The 19,839-nt window shown below is 43.1% G+C and overlaps 2 protein-coding genes and 1 long non-coding RNA gene across 12 annotated transcripts in view; all 3 read right to left on the bottom strand.

Annotated features, from left to right (window-relative positions):
• The window catches only part of LOC121202064 (NACHT, LRR and PYD domains-containing protein 12-like), a 290,159-nt gene that overhangs the window by 49,693 nt on the left and 220,627 nt on the right, over positions 1 to 19,839 (bottom strand). The window lies entirely within an intron of this gene.
• On the bottom strand, positions 437 to 18,294 carry LOC129603753 (NACHT, LRR and PYD domains-containing protein 12-like). Of its 3 annotated transcripts, none has more exons than XM_055506719.1 (3): positions 17,342 to 18,294; positions 16,338 to 16,511; positions 437 to 605 (listed from the first exon to the last, which is right to left on the bottom strand). In XM_055506719.1, the coding sequence occupies exons 1-3, from the start codon at positions 17,542 to 17,544 to the stop codon at positions 596 to 598; spliced, it is 387 nt and encodes a 128-aa protein (XP_055362694.1). In that variant the 5' UTR covers positions 17,545 to 18,294; the 3' UTR covers positions 437 to 595. The 3 variants fall into 3 exon arrangements, 2 of the variants coding, with proteins under 2 accessions (XP_055362694.1, XP_055362693.1); XM_055506718.1 differs by lacking the exon at positions 437 to 605 and adding an exon at positions 12,737 to 15,719; XR_008693958.1 differs by lacking the exons at positions 16,338 to 16,511; positions 17,342 to 18,294 and adding an exon at positions 1,309 to 1,444.
• LOC129603756 (uncharacterized) lies at positions 8,220 to 11,822 on the bottom strand. The gene is made up of 2 exons (XR_008693961.1): positions 10,826 to 11,822; positions 8,220 to 8,392 (listed from the first exon to the last, which is right to left on the bottom strand). It is a non-coding gene; the product is annotated as an uncharacterized LOC129603756 (long non-coding RNA).

Genomic DNA, 19,839 nt, shown 5'->3' with positions numbered 1-19,839 from the left:
ATGTGTCTGTGACTTGGAGACAGAATCATCACCTCTGAGCTTTGTTCTGGTTCTCATGGTCTCCACACAGACTGGTTTTAGAGGGAGGGGCTCCCTCCTCTCTGTCCTCACACTGATTCATGCTGCTGGATTCACACTTTCTACCTTCATGTGGAGAAGAAACACAAATCATTTATCTGCGCATCAACTCAAATCCTCCTCCATCATCATCAGCTGCTCCTCCACTGATTGTCTCTTCTTCTGTGGTTCATATCAGTGTCAGCTGGATGCAGTCAGACAGTGGGAGAACCTCTACACTAGAGAACTAATGTGTGAAAACACTGTTTATACAAACATGCAAGCGAGTTAGTAAATTATATGCATAAAAAAACATCAACACTGTCTCAGATGTCTAACTACTGCACCACACACTTCATTTCTCACATGATCCTGTTGGACTGGACACAGTGCATGTGGTCTCAGATCAGTTCACACTGAGAGTCGTCTCCACTGGTTCTGGTTCCTCTGTCAGTCAGTTGTGGATGAAGCTCTGCTCCCAGTAACATGGACCAGTCAGAACCTCCACACACACACTGCTGCTGCTTCTACATCTGGATCATCTCCAGCTGCAGAGAGAATGAGAGCAGAGAGCAGATCAGTGAGTGTCTACAGAGACTCCCTTCATCATCTGTCACATCCAGGACAAAGAGCAGCAGGACTTCAGTCGTGTTCACAGCAGAAGTGGAGCAGCTGATGAGCTTCCTTTCAACTGGTAGAGCATCGGACTCGGAAGGCAAAGTCTATGGTTCGATCCTTTGCACTAGAGCGCCAAATGCAGGAAACAAATTTAAGGGAAACGTTAACTAAAATATTAACATCAAGTCTGCAGATTTCACTCCAGTCCACAGTGAAACAAACTGCTGAGTCATGGCTTTAGAGACAACTTCCTGTTGGTCCATCACAGACAGAGTCGCTGTGTGGTGACCAACATCTTCTCTGCTTTGAAACATCAGCTGACACACAAACATGAGAAGCTTTGGAGCAACTAATGACAAAAGGACACAGACACAGATGTGATGACTGGACTTCAGCAGCGGTTCTGCTCTGGACCAGCACCACATGGTTACTACATGGAACCATGGTTCTATCAGCCAGACTGATCTCAGAGCTGTGACACACATGAACCTGATCAGTAGTTAGTGTTGATGCTACGACACTTTGATGAGTGACTGGAGCTTTACAGGAAACACTGGATCTCTGCTGTGACACTAACTGAGTTTAGTCCAATACTGCTGAAAGCAGCACAGACTGACTCCAACCTCTACTGACCTCAGAGTCTGCAGTCCACAGTCTGGACTCTGCACCAGGTCACAGAGAGCCTTCACTGATGAATCCTGCAGCTTGTTGTAGCTCAGGTCCAGTTGTGTCAGATGTGACGGGTTGGACTTCACAGTTGAGACCAGAGAATCAATCGCTGTTTTTTAATTTCGTTAATTCCAGTAATTCCCCATCGGTGCGGGCGAAGAGCAACGTTCATCACTCCACAGCATCTCCTCTCCTGTCCCCAGAACCCTGTCAAGACCCACTGGGTCAGAACCGACAGAGGGAGTTTGTAACGACATTCAGTGTCTCATGCTGTCGTCATGATTTCCTCTGGTTCTTCAACCTAGGCATGGCAACTGAAGCCCCATGAAGCTTCCACAAGGTTCATCTGATTGTGCCGGAAAAATGAACCAAACTTGTGGGGCTTCGAAACCACACAGAACAGTGACATCTGGTGATGTACTGCAAGTATATTATCTGCTTCAACCAGCCTCCTTGTCCTTGCTGTACTGTACTTCAATAGTAGCTCAGTGTTGGTAGAGGACCCGAGCTTTGAAAGTGGATGAGACCACCCGCGAAGGGTGAGAATAAAGTGGTATATAACTCCCTTCTCTGTGCAGTATCCTTGCTGTTCCTAGGACTGCACTTTTCTGGACTGAGATGTCGGATGTTTTTCCAGGGATCTGTCGTAGCCACTCCTCCAGTTTGGGGGTCACTGCCCCCAGTGTTCCGATCACCACAGGCACCACTGTGGCCTTCACCTTCCAAGCCTTCTCCAGTTCTTCTCTGAGCCCTTGGTATTTCTCTAGTTTCTCATGTTCCTTTTTCCTGATGTTGCCATCGCTTGGTATTGCCACATCCACCACTACGGCTTTCCTCTGCTCTTTATCCACCACCACAATGTCTGGTTGGTTCGCTATTACCATTCTGTCTGTCTGTATCTGGAAGTCCCACAGGATCTTGGCTCGCTCGTTCTCTACCACCTTGGGAGGTGTTTCCCACTTTGACCTTGGGGTTTCCAGTCCATACTCCGCACAGATGTTCCTGTATACTATGCCAGCCACTTGGTTATGGCGTTCCATGTATGCTTTCCCTGCCTGCAGTTATGTGCTGGATCGTCTCAGGGGCCTCTTTGCACAGTCTACACCTTGGGTCTTGTCTGGTGTGGTAGATCTGGTAGTGATGTGTCTTTCGTGAACGATTCGTTCAATATGAACTAATCTTTTATATGACTCGGGAGGAACGAGTCCTATCAGTGAACAACTTGTTCAGTTCCGTGCAGTAGCTTTTCTCGCCACATGGCAGCAGCTGCTTAAGCTCAGTCAGCAGGACAGGAAACAGAAATGATTCGTTTAGGACTGACTCAACTGAGCGCCCTTACTCAGCGCTCCCGTTCATTTCTGATTTGTTTCTTATGGATCGTTTGTTCGTTCGTTCTTTTGTCACGTCACAGTTGTGGCTCCGCTACGGTGCTGTGTGGACTGATAAACAAGGAAATGAGCGATGTCTGATTTCTGACATTTATTTATTTGTCACCTGACAGCCGACATACATTATTTATTCATGGAATCATAATTAATTAGTGGTCTTTGATTCTTGTAGATGTGTGTAGTGTTATTATGTATATAATGTAAAGTGTGTTTGTAAATAAATACTTGTGAACATATCAACATGATAATTTTGTGGTCGTGTATACTCTGCCACAATCATAAAATATAATAATAATAATAATAATAATAATAATAATAATAATAATAATAATAATAATAATAATAATAATAATAATAATGTCACGTTTTGGCCAAGATAAAGGCACCAATGCACCAGGTAAATATTTTAGAGAACTTATTGTTACTTAAAAGTCTCACTAATTGTCAAAATAAGTTTTACTTTCACTTTACCAGCCGTCACGTAAAAGGCAGCTCGGGCTGCGCGGTTTAGTTCATCGTTCTCGTTCTCGTTCATAGTTCATCGTTCACAGCTCGGGCTCAGTGGCGAGCACCAAGTACTACAGTTCTTTTGGGACTCGTTCCCATGGGTCGTTCGTTCGTTCACTTGTCACGTGACCGCCGAGCCGCGCAGGCTCTGTAGCGAGCAGCAAGCGCTCCAGTCCGTTCCTACCGCTACCAAGCGACTGTTGCGCTGTTAACAACAAAGGCAGAGAAGATGCAGGACATAAGTCACGTTAATGTGGTGCGTATTTGCTAGGTTTTCAGATGGTTTGAATTGCTAGTGGTCAGTATATAGTGTTTAAGAATCGCGGCCATTATTACAACGCCCACAGCGCCACCTGCTGTAAGTGAACGAAATGAACGACTGACTCGAAATGATTCAAGATCCGAGTCAGTTAAAAGAACGGAACTTCCCATCACTACTCGACACAGTATTGATTTTTTTGAAGTGGAAGTGTGACAGAGTAACATCTTGAGCAAGTATCAAATCGCGTGACCACTGCGAGCCTTCTATCCACGGGGTCACAGAAATGGCGCTTCCAAAACACGTCATTTTCTAAAGCTGGAGAAGTTGTTTTAAAAAAGCGTAAAAGACTAAATTTTAAAACTTTGGAAAACTTATTTTTAAAAAGAAAATTGTAAAAAGAAAAACAAGGCATCCTCATTCACAACATGTTCACTTAGATTTTCACGTTATGATACATGTTCACTTTATCGACTGTATCTAAAATACCAATTTTAAATTTAAATGATGAATATAATATATAAAATAATACTATATGAAAGACAATGACTTAAAGTATATTATTGTATATATTAGGTGTAACGTCATTGTCAGCTGGCTGCCACAAACATCTACAGTACAGTACATTGAGTGTCCCAGGCCTCTTCTCCTCCTTTTACCTTAAAACTCTCCTCCTCCCTTCTCTTTCTATTTCTCCTCATCCAACTTCTTCTTCTCCACCTTAATCTTCCCCTCCTTCCTCCTCCTCTTTCACTGCCTCCAATTCCTCCTTCACCTGCGTTTTCTCCCGCTCCATTCTCCTTCTTCTCTGTCTTATTTTGTTGGCTTTTACTTGTTATTTTTCTCCATCTTTTTCAGTTTCCCTTCCTCTCTCTTCACTATCTGTTTCAGCTCCTTTATTAATTTGTCTGTCACCTTCTGACCTGTTTACTCTTTAAAATTCACTTTAAATTCTTTCTCTCTTACCTTCAGTTCAATTGTTTTTTCTTTAATTTCCTGCATAGTGCAGGCAACAGTAAAGTAATAACATGCAACAAACACAATCCTTCATAGAAATATAGGTGGCACAGTGATCTCCAACTTCATCCCCTTCTACCCCGTCTTGGACTCCTCAGACTCCATTCTCCTCCTTTTAATCTTATTTTTGCAGTACAGGCATAAATCCCGGGAGCTTCACCATTTCGGGCTCGACCTAACTGCATGGGCTCCTCGGTTGAAGACTAGAGACCGAAGCTCTAGTGGTGGTGGATTTGTTGCTCTCGCCGACCCCTGGACCCCTGTGATAACGATAAAGACGCGTCCCCTCACTCGTTCACCAAATCGCGGCCGCTGCATCTCCGTGCCCCGCTCCTCTTCACAGAGGTTGTATTTCCTGGGACAGTCCAGAAAGTTCGATCTGACCCAGGACCTCATCTTTTACACTGCCATCATCCAGTCTGTCCTCTTCACCTCCAGCACTGTGCGGTTTAGGTTTGCCACCAATCAGGACAGGCAGAGACTGCAGATGGGTGGTCAGGTCAGCGGAGATCTCTCACTGGGACTGAGCTTCCTTCCATTGAGCATCTGTGCCGGGCCAGACTCAGAAAGTGGGCTGACCCCAGACACCCCGCACACAAACTGTTTAAGCTCCTCCAGGAGGCAGGCGTCTCAGAGCAATGGCCACCAGAACCACCAGACACAGAGTCAGCTTCTTCCCCCAGGCTGTGTACGAGCTGAACTCCATCACACAGGGAAAAGAATAGGTGAATTATTTGTTCAAATAATTTATGTATATATAATAACTTAATGTTCGGTATGAGGGTATGAAAAGACAGAGACCAGATGCAATTCCATGTTTGTCTTGTGAAAACCTGGTGAATAAAACTGATTCTGATTCTAAATTAATCATTCAGGCCCCAACGTATGCAATTAAGAGCTGCCGTCCTGTAGTGGGTTCTATTGCTAGTTTACTGCCACCAGAGGGTCTGCATCACTTCATAGCACAGAAAGAAACCAACAGCAAAAGCAGTGAAGGAGCTTCTTAACTTTCCAGTGTAGATGACAGTCAGCAGTCAGCTCTTCCTTCGGTTCTGTATCTGATCTCTTAAATAAGACCATGATAACTGAGCTCATAAACCACAGATTTCCTGCGCAGACCACATACATGTGGCTGTGTTTTAAAGCTGCCCATTGGCTAGCACAGCTATCCAGCAATGTGGCTTGGTGGCTCAGTAGCAGAGTGTTGGTTTGGGGGCCGAAGGTCCCAGGGCATCGAGTGTGTCCCTGAGTAAGACACTTCGCACTACAGTAGCTCCCCGGGCGCCTTGCATGGCAGCCCTCTGCTCTCCACGTGAATGGGTTGAATACAGTAGTCAAAATAAGTTGTTACATTGTATGTGATAATGACCAATAAAGGACTTCTTCTATCCAGATTTTTGTAGCGAATATATTTTCTCAGTGTGAGTAATGGATGTGGTGTAGGCAACAACACAAACAGTAAAATCAAGGATATGACAGCATTTTGCTGGACCTTTTCTTTTGTTATTATAGCTAATAAGCTCTCAACATTTTTTAAGGGAATGTTATTTCATCTGCTTTTAAAGTGATTGCTGTATTCTGACAAGCCTTAAATACTTTTTAAAATGAGGTTCAAAACCCACAAACATTACTTGCAAGATTAGTATTATTACTCAGGTAATACAAAGTTGATGTTAGAGTTTTATTATTACCTGAATGACTGACATGAAACTGTGACAGAGCTTTAGCCTAGAGATGCCCAAAGAAAAATCCTTTATCCTTCAGTTCTGCCAGAAAGGTGATCCAGGGTTCACTTCCTTCTCTTCCCATCACCCCCCACCAGATCTCAATTCTCTGGTTCGCAGTATTTGTCCCTGTGATGTAACTTCTCTCTGCTGCTCTGTCATCCATGTCATTTCTCCGTAAATATTGCTGAATTTCTCTGATCACAATGTTTTCAGTGGTCATGGCAGTCCGCAAACAACACTCCACTGATTCTACAAAGTAGCCCTGTTTTGACTCTAATAACTCGTTGCAATGCCAGGGTTTTGATAATATCATTATAACTCATTCCCAACCTGAAATAAAATAAAATTATCCTTGAATTCACAGCCTCTGCATAAGTGACTTTACTCTGCACTCTCACCTGCTGTATGTACTTTTCCTTTCTCATAAGTTCACACCCACCATAAGTCACACTGTGCTCACCTTCACAACTTCAACACTTTGGTCTTTGTTTACAGTTACTGTACACTGTTGTGGTGGAAATTTTCGCTCTCTCTGCGATCTTTACAGCCGTGTTGGTCGTCAGAAGGTCCAGGAAGGGGCTTCGCCACCGTTTGGAGTCCCAATGCTTCCTCCTGAACTCCTTAACAATCGCCCAATGCCCTGGTTGGATGGTGTAATGGTCCTGTCGACTGTTTTTACCTGTTGGTAAATCTGAATTGTGGGGAAAAGGTGTTTGGGCGGCACGGTTTGTCGTCAGGCCCAAACCAGACTCCATGGCTACAGGTGGAACCATTCGTCAGCCAGAGTCTGTGTTCCTGTGAGGTACAAAATGTTTAAAGCACAGGGAGAGAGGAAGGAAAGGATAGAGAGAGTTGGAGAGAGGGAACAAGGATCAGGAGAGGGAGGGGTTGTTGGGCAGCGACCTTCGCAGCAGCGTCTGCAGCTGCATGTCGGCAGAAACAAAGTCATCACTGATGATGTAAAAACAGCATTAGCTGTAGGCAGCAGGACAGCGTCCAGCAAAGCAGAACCTATTCATGATGTGAGATAGGTTTGCGATCAGACTTAAAAAGCTTCCTATGCTTCCACAGAGAAGTGTGACAAGCGTCTGTGGAGTCTGTGTAGATGGTAACAGACTCTCCTTCTGCTAGTTTACTAGCTTCAGTCAACGCAATCAACTCTGCAGCCTGAGCAGAGTAGTGTCTTAGCAAAGCACTAGACTTCAAGACGGCCTCTTGATAGTAATGTTCAGCATGTTGAGCAAGGTGGTGTTGCATCTAAGCCATCGGGCTGTAGAAAGATGTGATGTTTTCTATTCCAAAAGAATCAAAGTCACAGTATGAGGACAAAAGAACAGAAGTCGTACAACCTGATTTCTCATCCACTGTTTGAGTGAAAGGGTCAAGTAGGGTCAGATCAGGAAGACCCAAAGTAGGAGCCAACTGAAGAGCAAGCATGAGGTTAGTGAACGTTGTTCAGCCTCAGACGTCCACGTGAGACAAGAAGTAGACGATGAAGATGTCTGCATCAGAACCCTGAGTGGGGCCTCAAAGACATTAAAGTTAAGACTGAAGGTCCTACAATAAGAACAAAAACCTAGAAAAGATAAGCTGTTTATACGTGCACGGTTTAGGCAGGTTTCAAATTGCTTCAACTCTGTTGGGTGAGATGGATTTGCCATCAGCTGTAATTACAATGACCCAGAAAATAACCTTTGTCTGAACAAAGTGTAATTTAGACAGGCTCTTTCTCTTATGATCTCTTATGGCTCCTTTAAGAGGGTGTTGTTGTTTACATGGTCTGTGGTCAGATTTAGGTGTGATGACCACTGGTTCACATCCTCTGAACAAACCTACATCATATCTGTGTGTGAGCCACAGGGAAGCAAGCTTCCTGTGAGGCTGAGTGTTGGGTCAGAGCGTCCTCTGAAAAATAAAAATAAAAACAAAAGCATGTAGTGTGTCATTAGAATGTGGGGGGATCAAGTTCACTGTTTGCTGCACATGACGGGCAGAATAAAAAAAAGTTTTCTAAAAGTATGCAAAGTAGGTGAATACGTCACATGGGGTCAGAAGTCGTTCACCAGTCTCCACCCCGTTGACATCTGTTCACGAAAGGACCCACGTCCTGCATCTGTCTCCATCATGTTTTCACAGAGGGACGTGTGGAACTGTAAAATAAACATAAAAAATCTTTTTGTTCGTTAGTAAAAGAAATCGCAAGCGCAGACCTGTGTTCATCCGAAAAGAGGGAAGTTGAGGTCAGTTTGTGTGTGTGTGTGAAATCATAAACAAGCTGTGATGCAGCCTGTGTGAGGGCCTCAGTTACAACCCCCCCTCAGCAGCCAATGATAAGAGCACAGCTGAGCTGAAGTTAACACCAACAAAAGAGGGATTATTTAGAATGTCTGTAGATGTGACCTGCACTCCGTCTGGAGTGGAAATCTATCAAATACTTAAACTACATGTGAGATCTCTTCCTAAAAATGTAACTGGGCACAAGTTTGAAAGCAACAATAAATCTTAAGGTGTCTTGCTGTCAGATGTTGCACAAGACAGTAAAAGAATAAGTTTTTCTTTTATTGTCTGGTACATACAGTAATTATTATTACTTCTCTCTAATAGTCGTCTTCCCTTTAATAGTCATTAATAGTCTGTTTCAGTCAGTTTCAGTCTTCCTATGGTCTGGTTTTGTTTTTGTTTTGTTTTCCTATAGTCTGTTTTTTTTTTCCTACAGTCTGGCCAGACAAACCTATAGTGTGCACAAATCCTTTTTAGAAACATAGAGGATTTTATTACTGAATATGTTGCAAATTGAAATAGTTTAAACCCATCAGACTGTAAAGTCATGCAGCAGTTGTCATTTAGCTGTTTGTCATAATTTGAAAATCATTTTTTTAAGCAAAAAGCGATTCTTCATTGCGAGCAGATAAGCATGAACATGAATTTGAGCGTGTATCAGCTGTAAGCGTGTTTCTTCATTGCGTGTATGAATGTGTGTGTGTGTGTTTGCGGTACCGTCTTGTACGTCACGTGAAAAGGAACCGTCACCTTCCTCCTTCCCCAACCATCAGTCTGATGTGAGCGTCAGTGGGTGAAGCCTTTCAATGGGACAGTTGTTCCTCGATGACAGACCTTTCCTGGATCCTCAGATGCAGCTCTATTGGGCCGATCACGTCTGAAGCCTCTCCTGTTGTTTCAACCAGTGTCTGTGTCAGAGCACGTCTTCTCTGCTGTTTCTCTCTCCTTGTTTTCCTTTGCTGATTGTCATAAGCAGGTGTCTGTGTCAGACACACACGCTTGTAGTAGCTGGTTCATCTGATGAGCCCAGAATGTGATGGCTGCAGACGTTGTGGGAGTCTGTGAGGCGTCCATGCTGTGGTCTGTGTCCTCCAGCTGCTGTGGTGTCAGAGCTTCCACCCTGTTCTGGTTGTTGGTCGGCGCTTCTTCTCCTTCGGTTCTTCTGCTGATGGTGGGAAAGGAGTCCAGATCCGGATTTACCCTCATCGCGCTCAGTTCTGCATTAGAATAGAGAGCAGAAAGAATGGGAGCATTTGCTCTTGACATGATATGTGTGTGTGGTGTGTGTGTGTGTGTGTGTGTGTGTGTGTGTGTGTGTGGCGAGTGCAAACAATTCTTCCCCAGAGTTGTTATCTTCTTTTTTTTTCGTTACTTTCATGTCTCTTTTGTTTCTTTTAAGGCTTTTGTTTTGATAGTTTTGCTTTTTCAAATCTCATCTTTTGTATCTAACTTTTCTTTTAAGGTGCATATGTCTTTTACACAAGTGATTCTCCTTTTGAACCCATAACCAGTTTCCCACTCATGGAAACATGAAACGCACTAATAACCGTATTTACTTTTTCTTTTATAATTACTTTTACTTTTGTAATGCTGCAGTCTGGTGGTGGAGACTTAGATCGCCCCGAACCCATCTTTCAGAGTCCTGGCGGTTTTCTGCCTTAGACTTTTTTGTGTTCCGGCCGGAACCTTTTTTCGAAATTTCTCTTCCACGGACGTCTCCGTAGAAAGGGAACCGCTCAGATCAGCGACAGGGTTCTCGGAAGTGGTCCCTCACCGTCAGGCCCCTCTAAGACCCGGGTCCCTCGTATCTCAAAACCACTTCCCCCTGCAAACGCGCTCCGTATTTCAGAAGCCGTCTTTTATTTCTTGTCCACTCCCTTTGGACTGCGCTCAGATCTGCACACTGGTCTGTATCCTCAGTACAGACAAAACAAGCTCGGTCCCACGAGCCAACCCTTAGCAACCACCGTCTCGACCACCAGGGCAGACTTTGACCTAATTAATTTTACCCGAATATTAAATTTAAAATAAAAAAAAATTGTTCTGTCCTAATTATTATATTTTAGATGTTTTCAGCCAAATAGTCGTTTTAGAAATATTATCATCTCTAGTCCTAATTATGTTTTCTTTTATGTTTTAGTCTAGTAGGGGATGCTTTAGAATTAATTGTTATTTGCCTTACTTTCCCTAAACCAAATGATCAGAGCCAAGTAAACCCCGAATACCTTAAAACCAAATTCAAATCGTTTTTTTTTGTTGTTTTTTTTCATTAATAAGTCGCAACAAAACGGAATCTCTCTCACCGGGCCGAGTAGAGGTTGGATTTTGTGTTCGTTGGATCTCGTCGGAGGCAATCCAGACGGGTGAGCAGTCCTCCCACTCAGAACAGCTGTAGAGGTTTGGAGGCTGAGCGACCCTAGTCCTCAGGACTATCGTCCCTGGCCACACCGTCCAGACGACCTGCAGCGGGATCCTGTTCGTAGACGCCAATTTCTGTGGTGGAAATTTTCCATAAAGAAGTAGATGAGAGAGAGTTGTCCTTTTGTGCGATTTATTGAAATAATAAAGAAAATAAAAATAATGGGGAAAGCAAATAAAAAGCATGGATGTTGATCGTGCACATCAACAAACCAAAAACCAGCTGGGAGATCAGTGCACACACCACGAAGGTGTGATGCAAAGAGCCCACGATCCTCAAGTTGCTTCTGCCTTTTAACCCCTTTCTCTGGCTCTGGTGGAATGTCTCTCTGCAGCAATAGAATTGTTTGTGCCACCTTATCTCGCTGTGAGTGAGAATGTTTGCTTTCTCACTTCTGCATCATCGTGTCTTGTTATCCAAAGGAAGGAACACCGAGCTTCAAGGCAAGATGCATTGGCTTTAACAGCCTTGTGTCTGGTGGGGAGTCAGATAGGATGGAGCCAGAGTCCGGGTGTAAAAGACAAACATATATCATAAATTATTAGTCAGTCAAATGGAACATCAGATGTTTAGACTTGATGTACGACAGGGCACAAGAGATTATTTGTTTGTGTAAGAATGTTCAGTTCAGTATTGCACCTAACCAGCACATGACGAGTGTGTTGGATAAGAAATAGCACAAGGCAAAATTTTCCCATTACAACTGTCCATGATCATGATCTTGCATATTGCAGCTCTATGCCCAAACCTTTGGCAGTTGAAGCATCTCGGTGGCTTTGGCACATACTTCCTAACAACATACAGTGTAGTGTGACTTTATTGTGAAGCACGTCCTCATCAAATTCAGAACAGATTTCATTCATACATCATTGATCTGATCAAGTGACCCCCCCCCATTCACTCACTTCACACCATTTGTTTCTGTTTCCCACATAGATAGTGCTCACCACTTTATTCTTTCCTATTTCTCTCGTTCTTCCTGCTTGCTGTCTCTGCTCCTCATCCCTACAAATAACTAACAAATTGCCATTTCTCAACACCTGTGCCAAATGTATGTTACGGATCTGATTATTCAAAACAGTTGTTAGGCGGTTAACCAGATTCATTTGCACTATACCCCTCTTCTCTGCAAACCGCAATGATTTTAAATTTGCCTGACCATCTCTCTCATTTACCTCTTCTTCTCTACCTCTACATCTCTTTGTTCTAACGCCACTAACATCCTCTTTTCTTTTCTCCTTTATTCTATCACTTCTTTGACATACTATCACTTCCAGCTAAGTCTAAATCTCCCCATATGTCTCCATTCACAGCATCGTCTGCCTCACCTTTCTTTCTTCCGTTGGGATTTTTCATCATGAATTGCTCACGTTGGCGACTGTCCGCCAACACCTTGCCTTTATTTCTGGCTCATCTGATATTTCTCAGTGATTATTTGTTTTTAATGTTTTCATTATGAATCATTCTCTTTAAAGGTTACGCCAACCGAAGCCCCGTCAGCTCAAGAACCCAAGGAAATTTAAACACTTTGCTAAAGGATCGCTTTTACTTATGTTTAAATACTGAATCGTAACTTCCAGGTTATTCTGTACTTCCTATGATGTTAACCTAGACAGCAACAAGTCTGAATCATAAAAACAGTCTTAACTTCAAGTATTTTTTTACACTGCCTTAACTGACACACACACACACAACCACTATCATTCAATAAACTCCCCCTTCACATACCTCACATCCTGTACTGTATAAAACAACTGTCTAAAATCATGACGTCTCAAAAAAAACATAAGACAGATAAGGAGATAATGTAAATTTATTTAGAAAATGATGGGTTCAGTATAAATGAAAGACATTCTTATTAAAAAAGGCTGTTACATCTGTTTTCTCTGTATATGCACATCTAAAAATAGTCATTAATAATCATATAGAATATGTCAAAGGGTTCTTGGGTAAGATACTGAACCTGGAACCCCTAAGTTTCCCCTGAAGTCTTTGGTCCAATAATGGACAGTGGTGTAACCAGCAGAACAGAACCATACAAGTCCAGACCTTTTACCACTTTTTCAGACTCAAAATCAAATTTGCAATACATTTGTCAACTGGCAATTCAATAAGCAATATTGTCGTTTAATTTGTAAATGCATTTTGCATTTGGCAATTCAATATTAAAAGTGGCAATTCAATACCCAGTTTAAATAGTTAAATGTTCAAATAAACAATAAATAAACTGCATTTTGTATTGTTATGTTTTTTTTTTGTAGTGTTTATTCAAATGGCAATGCATTTTGCAATTGACAACTCCACATGCTATTTGGTCATCCAATTTGAAAATGTACTTTGCAAATGTAAATATTCCCCAGCAAAGTGGTTAGTGCACTGTGCTCCTGTCTCCCAGGTTGTGGGTTCAATCCCCTCTATTCAGTACAGTACATTGAGTTGCCCAGGCTGTCAGGCTGCTCCTCTTCTCCTCCTTCTACCTTCTAAGTCTCAAGTGTTGATTCAATACCTAGTTTCATTAATTTAAAGTTTTAAATAAAGACCTAATCAATTGCATTTCTTTTTCTCGTGCTTGAGAGGAGTCTTAATTTAAATGGGACAGTAGACAGCCAGAATGCATTGCATGATTTGTAAATGAGCTCTAAGAGTGTCAAAATTAGAAAGCGTTGTTCAAACTTGATTGGCCGAGGTTTAACTGTCCTAACCAATCAGAGCCCACTACTGCAACTCCAGCAAACAAACAGTGGAGCCGGCGTTGTAGCTGCCAAGCGCCGCTGAGGCTTTTCTGATGAACAGAATGGAAATAGCATTATTCCTCCACCGTCAGACAGGCCTGTGTGCTGCTGGGTCACCGGTGTCGTGTCTGTCTACCAGAAGTTACGTTACGTAGAACCGCTCAACATAACACCAAATCACAGCGGTGATTGGAATTATGTCATATCTGTTGCATGATGTCAGTTTATGGGGTGAGCTTTTGCTGCAGTGACCGCGGGATCGAATCCCGTTACTTTTTTCTACGTTACTTTTTTCACAACATTTCAAAATATTCCACAGTCAAGTTTAAACCCAAACAAGACTCCAAACAGAACACAGAAATTAAAATTTGATATTTTTTGACAGAACATTGTAGAAATTAAATAAATAAAATTGCAGATTCACAAAATTGCAGATTGACAAATTTATTGCGAAATGGATTTTGAGTCTGAATAACTTTCATTGGGCGTTACACACTGACTTGTTATGGAGAGGATTTTTAAAAAATCAAACAAACCAAGCAGGCTTTTTACTATTGAATCTTAGTTTTGATTTGGTGATTTTTGGGTTGAATGACGATTAGATCTTGTTTTGATTTTTGCCCTGTCAATTAACATTGACAGGGCAATGTTATTCAGCATCTTACGGTCAACCTTATATTTACAAATCTTATTTTAATGTTGATTTGTATAGACCTTTTCACAAGCATTAGCATTAAATGTTGTTTCAACATTACATTAATGGTGTCACAACAATAACTGACATTATTTCAACCACATTTTATCCTTGAAAGTCGGTTGTGTGCCTGCTGGGAAGAAGCACAAGTGAATGGGATCAAACTATTAGTCAAGCTATCAAACACCCACTGCAGCCATGAAGAGAACACCTGGGTCCAGACCAGGCTGCTGGTGAGCCAGCTCTGGCCCATCCCACATTAAGCAGAACCAATAGAAAGACTAGTCCAGAGATCAGAGATCGTGCAGCCCGCTGCAGCCCTGCAGGCATCAAGCAAAGCCCCTGACTGTAACATAAGGGAGGCGTTGGGCAGGACAGTAGAAGAGAAGGCAGCAGGACCATGCACCCTGAGCTGAAGATGGACCACCCACATACCACCAACACCTCATGCACAGACTGCCTCATACCCACATACATCTACTCACCCAGATGTGAACCTACCAACGACCAGGAGACTGTGTGGCCCCAGGCAGGACCCGCGTTGCCAGAGCCTTGGGGAGGATGTCAAACGGTCAATGTTAATACCACAAAGGCAAATCGTGGCCCAGATCAAAAGAGGGCTCTGGGAAAAAACTTCTCATTAGCTTCATTAGACATGAGACATGTGAGAGTCATCAGACAGGAGTCACCCTGACCCAACGTCTAAGCCCTGGGACAACAAATAATGTGTCTTCCTGAAGAGGCGCTAAGCAATATTTTTCAGGTGGTGGTCATCTAAGATGGTGCTGTACCATATTAGTGAAGGGTGGGAGGAGACTGTGGTCTGTGGAATGCAGCTGCATTCACTGACTGTGGTGAACATGGATGTAGTGAACCTGCAGACGGATCCATGGTCTCTGATAGAGACATAGCCAACGTTCTCTGACCAGGGTTTCCATTAGAAAAGCAGAGCCGTCAGTCTGGTCTCTCTGATCTGATTGGGCCAATGGTTCTAGAAGCTAAAGCCCATTTGTTGTCCTGTAGCTCTTTGAGCCCAGGATGGTTAGAAAACAACACAGCTCCAGCTGGTAGTAAGTCCTCAGTCACTAACCTCAAGAGGAGCCTGAGAAAGAATTACAGTCAACACTGTCCTTGATGTCTAACTACTGCACCACACACTTCATTTCCCACATGATCCTGGTGGACTGGACACAGAGCAGCTGGTCTCAGATCAGTTCACACTGAGAGTCGTCTCCACTGCTTCTGGTTCCTCTGTCATTCAGTTGTGGATGAAGCTCTGCTCCCAGTAACATGGAGCAGTCAGAACCTCCACACACACACTGCTGCTGCTTCTACATCTGGATCATCTCCAGCTGCAGAGAGAATGAGAGCAGAGAGCAGATCAGTGAGTGTCTACAGAGACTCCCTTCATCATCTGTCACATCCAGGACAAAGAGCAGCAGGACTTCAGTCGTGTTCAGAGCACAAGTGGAGCAGCTTTCTTTCTGCTCATGTCTTGGACTGAAGCATCAAGTCTGCTGACTCTGCACATTTCCCTCCAGTCCACAGTGAAACAAACTGCTGAGTCATGGCTTTAGAGACGACTTCCTGTTGGTCCATCACAGACAGAGTCGCTGTGTGGTGACCAACATCTTCTCTGCTTTGAAACATCAGCTGACACAGAAACATGAGAAGCTTTGGAGCAAACTAATGACAGAAGGACACAGACACAGATGTGATGACTGGACTTCAGCAGAGGTTCTGCTCTGGACCAGCACCACATGGTTACTACATGGAACCATGGTTCTATCAGCCAGACTGATCTCAGAGCTGTGACACACATGAACCTGATCAGTAGTTAGTGTTGATGCTACGACACTTTGATGAGTGACTGGAGCTTTACAGGAAACACTGGATCTCTGCTGTGACACTAACTGAGTTTAGTCCAATACTGCTGAAAGCAGCACAGACTGACTCCAACCTCTACTGACCTCAGAGTCTGCAGTCCATAGTCTGGACTCTGCACCAGGTCAAGTAGATGCTTCACTGATAAATCCTGCAGGTCGTTGTAGCTCAGGTCCAGCTGTGTCAGATGTGATGGGTTGGACTTCAGAGCTGAGACCAGAGAATCACAGCTGATCGCTGACAAACTGCAGCCACTCAATCTGAATAAAGAATCAAAGATGAAACAGTAGAAATCAAAGAGTCAGTTGAAACCATTCAGTGTCTCATGATGTCGTCATGGATTTCTTTCAGTATTCTGTCACTGCTAGTGTGTAAAGCTGCTTTCTAGTTTGACAGAGAGCTAAGAGGCTCCTATAATAAGTCCAGCACACAGAACGTTCTATTTCATTTACTTTATTAGAGGTGATGCATTTTTGTTTAATATTCATGATTCGAGAACATTCTGAAGTACGAGTTCACCGTCCACATATGGCAAATAATCATGAGATTAAATATGTTAACCTAATGCTAAAAAAAGGACAGTAAAAACATGCAAAACAAAACTTTCAATCATATACTCTTTAGGGAATGATGAAAGAAGGGATCCGCCGTACAGGCAGAACATCTCCCGGTTACTTCCGTTAACACTATGACACTATCCTCCTCCAATCAAACATCATCCACTGTCTGTGGTGTTTGATGATCATTAATGAGCTTCACTCAACTATTTAGTTCTGTTTGTCCTGTTCTGGAGCTGCTGCTGATTCTCTCCTGCTTCTATTTGCTCCAAGAAGATTCTCTGTAGCTGCTTTATACAAGTGTCTTCATTTAGTCTCAGTCAGTTCTAAAAGTCATAGTCAAACATCATAAAACATTTAAATCACATTTTCTCTATTAAACCATCGTCAACACTTACTGACTTTTTTTACTTTGTTCCTTTTAGTCATTGAACAGTTGAATTTGATCAGTCCTGAAGGTGATTTGACCTCATGATGAACCTGCTACAGTTCACATCACATTAAACTAACAAAACTAAAACATGGAGTCTGACCTCAGAGTCTCCAGTCGACAGTGACGACTCTCCAGAAAACCACACAGATGCTTCACTCCTGAATCCTGCAGCTTGTTCCAGCTCAGGTCCAGTTGTGTCAGATGTGACGGGTTGGACTTCAGAACTGAGACCAGAGAATCACAGCTGATCTCTGACAAACTGCAGAAACGCAATCTAAATAAAGAGTCAAAGATGTGGATCATAGCATTAATAATGAGTCAGATTTGTCCTGATCACTGATGTTTAGTCTAAAATGAGCAGTGAATTTGTGCTTGTGTTGTTGTGTCGTCATGATCTCAGCTTCTACACATCATCCACATGTCAGCACAACATTCATACACCTGTTGATGTCAGCACTGATTCACAAGCTGCTGCTGGAACTAGTAGAAAACCAGACGTGTTGGATCAAAGACTTCATCTGTTTCCTTTCATTCATCATCTTCTCTTTAAATCTGAACTATTCTGTGTCGTCTGATGGAAAATGTTCAGACTAATGTTTGGATCAAACTCCAAACTGACAATTTTTGATGAAGTGAATCATCTTTAGAACTGATCCCAGTCAGATGGATGTTCTCTCCTCTGGTTCTATATGGAACCTAGAACCTTCTGTAGCAACATGTCTGCAGCCTCATATTCATGCTCCTGTTTCCTGCTTGTGTCTCTACAAAGTGACATCATTGTCTGACAGGAAGCATCACACACAGGTTGAAGTGTCACCTGTTGATGGAGACAAATTAGACGCCACTAAAGATCCTTCAAGCATGTGGACATGATTTACTCTGAGTCACATTTAACAAAAAAGATGTCAAAAACTTCTGTAGCTTCATAGACTTTATAGAGTCACAACAAACTGTCAATCATTCCTGCAGGTTTCTGACAGAAGTCTCTTTTCATTCTAGATTGAAGTGGAGATGTTTAAAGTGATGAGCTGAAAAACTGTTGCTGAGACATGAACCAGGAAAAACACTGACCTCAGAGTCTCCAGTCGACAGTGAGGACTCTCCAGTCCAGCACACAGAACCTTCACTGATGAGTCCTGCAGGATGTTGTTACTCAGGTCCAGATGTGTCAGATGTGACGGGTTGGACTTCAGAGCTGAGGCCACAACTTCACAGTGCGTCTCTGTGAGTCCACAACCAGAAAGTCTGTGATGATAGAAAATATAAAGTCTATAAATGTGAAGTGACTGTGACACAAACTGACTTCATGAATGTTGATGCTGAAGCAGCGGTAGCTCAGTTGGTCTCATTCATCACAAAGTGTGAAGCTCTGTTGGTTCCACCAGATCCCAGAGATTAGAACCAAAGTGTGTTTGGACAGAACCAGAAGAACCAAAGACAGATCATAGAAACATGTTGCAGACGCTTCATCCACTGAAAGAAACGACCATCAGCTGTGATCACACGTCAACTGTCAAAAGCTTTTAGCAGAAACTCATCAGAGCTAAAGTTTCTCTGTTGGATTTGGCTTGAAGCTCCATGTTAGAATGACTGTTTAGCGGATGGAGACACAGTAGGCTTAAGGCAGAGATGGTGCGAAGAGGTGCTTTAATTTCCACCCAGTGAGCAACATACTGTAAGGATAAATCAAAAAAACAATAACAACAAAAAAAAAAATAAACAATTACAAACGGGCCACAGCCTGTGTGCAGCAGCCTTCCTATAGCCATTTTTTTTTAAAATAATTATAGCCCCAATGAGCACAGATACACTGAGCGAGGCAGCAACTGACCTGAAAGATAAGATCATGGCGAGATTGAGCAGGCAACCCTGAAGACAACTACAACGACTAAGTGAAGTACCATCAGAAAGTCTCATGGAAGATGTGAATGCAGCATTAAGAGCGATCCCTACCACAACTATCACAGAAACCAATGAGCTGATATACATATAGCTCTGAGGGAAGTGAGCCAAATGACAGAGGCCCAGAGAGGTGCAATGAAAAGACTAATGCCCAAGAGGTATAGCCAGATGACCATACCTGAAGCACTCGAAACTGCCAAGCAAAGGCTACAAGCCTTGGCCAGTCGCCTAAAGAGATACACCAGAGACAACGAAGCCAGACGAATAAACTGCTGTTCGCAACACAACCTGCGAAAGTGTACTCTCAATGGCAGGGTAATAACAGCAGAGCAGACCCACCAAGGCTCAGATCCATCAGCCACAGTGATGCACAGTTACTGGTGGATCTGAGGAAAGACCACAGCAACCTCCCTGAACAGAATCCAGTGACTATCACAGTGGCAGACATCCAACAAAGAGTCTCAGGTATGAAAAACTGGACAGCACATGACATAATCCTGACATGATCCACTCTTACTGGCTAAAGAAGCTCACTGCAACCCATGAGCGCCTGGCAGCACAAATGAACCAGCTGCTAAGGGATGGGACTCACCCTGAATGGCTAACCGAAGGGCGAATGATCCTGATAATGAAGGATCCCTCAAAGGGTACAGTCCCATCCACCTACCGGCCAATAACCTGTCTCTCCACAACATG

The sequence above is a fragment of the Betta splendens genome, unplaced genomic scaffold, assembly GCF_900634795.4.
Source record: "Betta splendens unplaced genomic scaffold, fBetSpl5.4 scaffold_29, whole genome shotgun sequence".
NCBI classification, from domain to species: domain Eukaryota; kingdom Metazoa; phylum Chordata; class Actinopteri; order Anabantiformes; family Osphronemidae; genus Betta; species Betta splendens.
The sequence above is the reverse complement of the archived record's forward strand: the minus strand, read 5'-3'. Positions and strand labels throughout refer to the sequence as shown.